Source organism: Megalobrama amblycephala, linkage group LG1 (assembly GCF_018812025.1).
Source record: "Megalobrama amblycephala isolate DHTTF-2021 linkage group LG1, ASM1881202v1, whole genome shotgun sequence".
NCBI lineage: Eukaryota > Metazoa > Chordata > Actinopteri > Cypriniformes > Xenocyprididae > Megalobrama > Megalobrama amblycephala.
Genome location: NC_063044.1, coordinates 11,514,187 through 11,521,209, shown reverse-complemented (window position 1 = coordinate 11,521,209; position 7,023 = coordinate 11,514,187). Strand labels below are relative to the sequence as shown.

The window sequence follows — 7,023 nt, the reverse complement described above, 5'->3', positions numbered from 1 at the left end:
CTACTTGTGGGCACATTTTCGCGAGTCGCGAAATACGTAGCAATGAGTACATATCGCTGCAGTTTCACTCTGAAATGTCCACTGAGCGGCGCTAAAAGCGTGTTCTTTTTTCTTTTTTTTTTGCCGGAGCAGATAATAGGGTGAATGTGGTACGTTTTTATGATGTTGCTTTTTAGACGAATCGCGGGGGTTCTTGATTTGACATTTGCGCTCCGTTTCGTTTTAAAATAACGTCCCACCGACGCTACACCTAAACCTACCCGATATCGATAAATCGTAAAGCAAACGTCACGTAAGAAGCGTCCGCGATCGTACTGTTTTACAGCTCGTTTAGATCTCTCTTTTTTTTTTTTTTGCCGTCAGTCGCCTTTCACGCGACTCCTCATCGTAAGTCCAACTCCGTATCGGCTGAGCTACCGAGCAAGCTTGGTCATAACCAAAAAAAGCCAAACATATAGAGCTGGTTAAGCGACGCAAAGTCCAAAGTACGTTCGTTTACAAATCAGGCACTCCGGTAAGAAGCGCTTTGAAGTCGTAACATCATATTGCAGCGAGATGTACTCATCGGTACGTAATTTTGTGTCTTGCGAAAACGTGCCCACGGGTACATCTCTACTATGAGACCAGGTTGATTTATTTGGATGTTTACATTTGATTCTGAATGAGTGTAAGGCTATGCTCCATGGCTAAAGCTAACATTACACACTGTTGGAGAGATTTATAAAGAATGAAGTTGTGTTTATGAATTATACAGACTGCAAGTGTTTAATAATGAAAATAACGACAGCTCTTGTCTCTGTGAATACAGTAAGAAACGATGGTAACTTTAACCACATTTAACAGTACATTAGCAACATGCTAACGAAACATTTAGAAAGACAATTTACAAATATCACTAAAAATATCATGATATCATGGATCATGTCAGTTATTATTGCTCCATCTGCCATTTTTCACTGTTGTTATTGCTTGCTTACGTGCATAAAATCTGATGATTCAGCTGTGCAGCTCCCGATGTTAAAGGGTTAGTTCACCCAAAAATGAAAATTCTGTCATTACTCACCTTCATGTCGTTCCACACCCGTAAGACCTTCGTTAATCTTCAGAACACAAATTAAGATATTTTAGTTGAAATCCAATGGCTCAGTGAGGCCTTCATAGGGAACAATGACATTTCCTCTCTCAAGATCCATAAATGTACTAAAAACATATTTAAATCAGTTCATGTGAGTACAGTGGTTCAATATTTAATATTATAAAGTGACAAGAATATTTTTGGAGCGCCAGAAAAACAAAACAAAATAACGACTTATATAGTGATGGCCGATTTCAAAACACTGCTTCAGGAAGCATCGGAGCATAATGAATCAGAGTGTCGAATCAGCTGTTCGGAGTGTTCAGATGACCAAAAGTCAGACCAAAGTCATGTGATTTCAGCAGTTTGAAACACGATCTGAATCTTGATTCGATACACTGATTCATAATGCTCTAAAGCTTCCTATATAATGAATTTATGATATATTCTGATTGTAAAATATCTGTAAGAATGTGTTTTGTCGCGCGATGAGTTTGCACGGCAATTCAGAGGTGTCAGATTTACGAAATCTTCCCCAAAATACATAAAAGTAGCCTATGTTGCTGGTGAACTGGGAGAGGTATAGAGTAAATTTTATTGTTTCATAAACAATGTGCTTCTGATATGTGTGTATTACTTCATCAAATTATATAATTTGATATACAAGTTATTGTTTCAGCTTCTGTAGACATCAGTGTATGGAATTTGATTTTAACAAACTATAATTGTCTTTTTTATGCAGCAGCCTGAATGTCTGAATGTCTTTAAATGTCTAAAACCTAAAATAAACCTGATGAGGTTAAAAACACTGAATAGTTGTGACACATGACAAGCATCTGTCTCTGGATCAGCGCTAAAGCACGTTTGAATTTAGCAGTGAATCTTTGCATTTTATTCTTTGCCATAATCCTAATCGAACACTGGGTGTATTACAGCTTCAGAATTATATTTGTATTGACTGTCAACAGTGATAATAAGGTATAGCTGAGAGCAGTCCAGACCAACCTTATGAAAGTATGACTTACAGAAGGTACACTTAACTAAGAACGTTTCTGGAAACACGTATTAGCGTTAAGGTTCAGCTTAAGGTATAATTTAAGAACGACGTAGAGTTAAGAAGGTTTTGGGAAATCCAGCCCTGGTCTTCATTGTACACAATGCAGAGAGAAACGTAACAGCAGTCAGTGACAAGCCGGTTACACTGACACTGTCACTCCTCGTGTTTCTGGATTTCAGGAGAGCCAGGGGAAAACACAGTATTATACACAAACCTTTAGGGTCACTGCAATAATGAATGAGCGTAAACTCTTTGAATGAATTGAGCACAAATTAAATAGCTGCGTTGCTGTTTCCTCTGTGTGTGTGTCTCAGAAATCAGAGCTTGGCAAGAGTAAATCAACTAAAATACTACATCATACACATGTTCTAGTATTTGATATGTATATTTAAATTATTTATACCTTGTATGATATAATACATGAATTAATGGAATAAGCACAGCAGGATCTCAAACAGCCGCGTTTCGTCACTGTGCGGCTCTCAGAATCCAAACTACAGTCAATGCAGAAAAAAACATGTTGCAAACATAGAGGAATGCATGTCTGGGCTTAATAACAGTACAAACTATCCAGCACCAAAGTTCAGCGTTTTGTAAGATTAAAGCTGCCAAAGAAAACACAACTTTAATCTGTCAACATTGCATACATTTGTAAAACATTAAGCCAGCACAACAATATATTTTGAGAAACAGTCATATGCTGTAGGCTATTTTGTCTGTCATTGGCTAAATTGTTAATCATGTGAGCATTACTGAAGATTATGGTACAAAAGCATTCGATTTGTAACACTCTGAACATACAGATACAGCACACACATCTCCAACACGCTTTAGCTAAAGCACTAAGAATGAAGTTCAGAGTAGCAGTTCTTCTGCTTCTGTACAAATGTCTTGTATTCGCTCCGAATGTCATATTCGCGACAGAATCTGCCGTCTCAGGATTGCCTTGTCCTTTGAAAACATGCACAGATGTACTGAAGGAACTAAAAGATCTGGAAATCAGACTGGCTAAGAGTGAAGATCAGATTGAGGAAATCAAAAAGGAAAAACAAGATCTGGAAATCAGACTGGCTAAGTGTGAAGCTCAGATTGAAGAAATCAAAAAGGAAAAACAAGGTGAGACGACACTCGTCAATCACGAAGTGATTGAAAGCAGTTTTTTTTTTTTCAAAAACATTAAAAAAACAAGAACTTCAACTAGATTTTTCATTTTTCCTTCAGGGAAATGTCCATGAATGAAAATGTCCATGAATTTGGCAACTTACATGTGTTTATCTCAGAAATACTATCCTTATACTAGTATACCTCAGATATAATAATTAAAAACATAATAATAAACAGCTTTGGCTCACTGCCTGTTTTATTATTGCTAAGCACCTATCAAAATCTGTGTGGCAATGCTGCTCGACTCGCTGGACAGCACAGAGATATAGTGAAGCCCAGACCTGTGTCCATTTAAATCATCATACTCAGATGTCATAACTTTTTTAGGAAACACTCTGAGATTTGGACAATGGAGGAACTTGAAATAATATGACAGATATGAAAAGAAATAACATTGTATCATAGTTAATGTTCACAGCACATCTGTTATAGTTTTATTATGATTTTTATTCATACAACAGTTGGATATAATAATGCCATTATCTCAAAGAATGGTTGTTTCAGGGATTGAGTTTAGTGAAATATGAATTTGAGGCTAATGATTTTAAGGGGAACAACTGAAAAAAAAGAAAAAGAAGAGAAAAAAAACTTGAAACTTGTACTTTATGATATGTTGCCATATGGCAACAATGCACAATAGTGGAAATAACTTAAGGAGTAAGTGTGTATATAGTTAATATTTTTCCTCAGAAATGTTGTTTGTATTGAATCAATTGGTGCTATTATAAGCTTTAGCAGTAATTATAAACACCTTATTCATATTTTCCAACATCTTGGGCTTTTATTTATTCCATTCACTTTTGCTGAATAATGCTTTATATTCTTTGAATTTCATTGTTTTCATGAATATTATTAAACTTGCAAATGTAGTCAGTTAAAAACAAACATGATACTGTTCATGATGTATCATAAAACATTGATATAAAACCAAAAACATTGCAATTCATGAAAATGCAACATTACGCAATCTTATGAGAGGAAGGTTATGAACATGAACCCCCCATAATCCCTGAAACTTCACCTTTTTCTGTACGTAACTTCACAAAGCTTTTTTTTTTTCAGAGGTGAGGCACAGGTACACATTACATTTGGTGCACTTCACCCTAACAATACACTTACAACCACTTGCACCTTCCTTTTTGAGACACCATGGTAGGCCAGTGGTTGGTCTTGCCCAGTAGCACTGGCTGTGGTGGCAGTGGGCAGGCAGGTCTCTGATGTTGATTTAATCCATAATACAAATGCCATGGCAGTCTAGACACTGCTAAGTGTATTACTGCCCTCCACAGGTCAAAGTTTGAACTAATTTTTATGTGCAATATGCTAGTTCAATAGTATATAACAATTAGTGACCTGTGGAGGGCAGTAATACACTACAGCGTCTACACTGCTGGAATTCTAATAGAGAGGAAGAAGAGAGCTAGTTCAAGATGAGCACTTATGGTTAAAACTTATATAATTTTAAATTTTTTTCAGAAAATGAGTGATTGTTTCTCTAGATAAGACCCTTATTTCTCATCTGGGATCATGTAGAACAATTTAAAGCTGCAGTGAAACTAATTTTGACCTTCAACTGTTTGGTGCCCATTGAAGTCTACTATAAGGAAAAAAAATCCTGGAATGTTTTCATCAAAAACTTAAATTTTCGACTGAAGAAAGAAAAACATGGGCATCTTGGATGACATGGGGGTGAGTAAATTATCAGGAAAAGTTTATTTAAAAGTGGACTAATCCTTTAAGGTTTTTGATGAAAACCCAGCTAACACAGTTACGTTGTGATGGCGTAACTGGACCGGACCATATTCGTTGTAGCGACGTACCAAATAACGTTCTAAGGACGTAACTTTGTGATTCCCATATTCGTCGTGGCGACGCTCATATTAGTTGCAACGACGTCCCGATTAACGTTCCAGCGACGTTACTTTGTGATTTCCATATTCGTTGTGGCGATGTTTTAGTGGTACGTTGCTGGAACGTAACAGGTATGTCCTAAAGACCAAAATACCACCTCAACCTTTATCTTAACTCTGCTTCTCACCTTTACTCCGGGGAATGGAGATGTGCTCCATCCATGACCTTGAAATCCATGCAGAACTGATAAACACTTCATTCTCTGCTATAAAACCTTATAAATTAATAAACGGTGCACAAATTCTCAAAGAACTTACATTTTAATGATTACTTCCTTCACTGCTGACTCCTTCAAGCTGGGGACACACTGAACGACTAGAAGAAACATTCTAAGACTGAAATCAACACACTTAAAAACTTTTTCCTTCAACTGAAGTGGATTTAAATACTTAAAGATTATAAACAGACTGAACGCAACTGGCTCTGACTTCACGTTTTTGGCAAGATCAGTTGAAAGTATCAAATCACATTTATAATCGGCCTTACAGTCGTTAAGTGTGTCCCTGGCTTTAGTCGTTGTTGCAGCCTCCTCAAAAAAATATATCTTTCTGTACATGAAAGCATGAAAAAATATTTTAAGAAAAAAATACAGTAAGGGCATATTTCATGTAGCCTAAATGAATTGCGATTATACATTTTTTTTTTAAATTTTTGATAGTATTTTGAAATCATTAAAATATGTATATATTGTAAGTTAAAACATTGTTTTTATCATGACATGAATTCATATCGTTCCAAACCTGTCAAGACTTTCGTTCATCTTCAAAACACAAATAAAGATAATTTAATGAAATCATCTCAGGTTACTTGTGTAACCCTGGTTCCCTGAATAAGGGAACGAGACGCTACGTCATATGACATGATGGGAACCCTCTGCGCAATTGCGTCGTGAAGCACTCTTGTATCCAACCAATAATGTGACAAGACGTCAGAGGCGGGTGACGTCACGGACCAGGAAACTATAAAGCATACCCAGAACAAAGAACGCTAGCTTCTGGATTATGGCTGAAGCAAGACGCTCACAGGTATGCTGGGGGTATGGCAATGTGACATAGCGTCTCGTTCCCTTATTCAGGGAACCAGGGTTACACAAGTAACCCGAGACGTTCCCTTTCATGGGAACTGTCGACGCTATGTCATATGACGTGATGGGAACGCTATCCCAACTACGCCGTAGAGTCACGTGCCTGTTTTTTATCTTGTAGGCAGAACTGAGGACCCCGGAGTGGAGCCTACGTCCAGCCTACGTGTGTGCTGGTATGACCATCCAGCTGAACCACATATGTCAATTAATGGATACTCCTAACATTAAGGCCTTTGAGGCCGCCATACCCCTAGTAGAGTGGACACGGACAGCTAATGGAGATGGCTGTCTGGCCGCCTCATAAGCAAGTGAGATAGCCTCGACCACCCACTTGCTCATTCTCTACTTAGATGCTGGGCCTCCTTTCTTAGGAGACCCGTAACACACAAACAATTGATCTGTTTTGCCCCACAAGGCAGCTCTGTAGACATATGCATCTAAAGCCCTCACTGGGCAGAGCAGATTGAGTTTCTCCTGATCCAGAGTTGTAAATGGAGGAAGATAGAAGGCCTGAAGTACGATGGGACCTGGGACGTTGGTGGGGACCTTAGGCATATAGCCTGGTCTAGTGTGCAGGAACGCTTTGACCATTCCAGGTGCGAATTCCAAACACAAAGAAGCAACTGAAAGTGCTTGAAGATCTCCTATTCTTTTAAGAGATGAAATAGCCAGTAGAAATTTGGTCTTTAACCCTCTGGAGTCTGAGGCTGATTTGGGGCCTGGAGAAGTTTT

The 7,023-nt window shown here is 38.0% G+C and overlaps 1 protein-coding gene across 1 annotated transcript in view; it reads left to right on the top strand.

Annotated features, from left to right (window-relative positions):
- The first annotated feature begins 2,900 nt into the window (after nt 1-2,900).
- Nucleotides 2,901-7,023, top strand: part of LOC125262962 (tripartite motif-containing protein 16-like) — a 74,274-nt gene continuing 70,151 nt past the window's right edge. Inside the window, exon 1 of the mRNA XM_048181803.1 lies at nt 2,901-3,248. Coding sequence (XP_048037760.1) covers nt 2,981-3,248 — 268 coding nt within the window. The 5' untranslated portion in view covers nt 2,901-2,980. The remainder of the gene's footprint in view (nt 3,249-7,023) is intronic.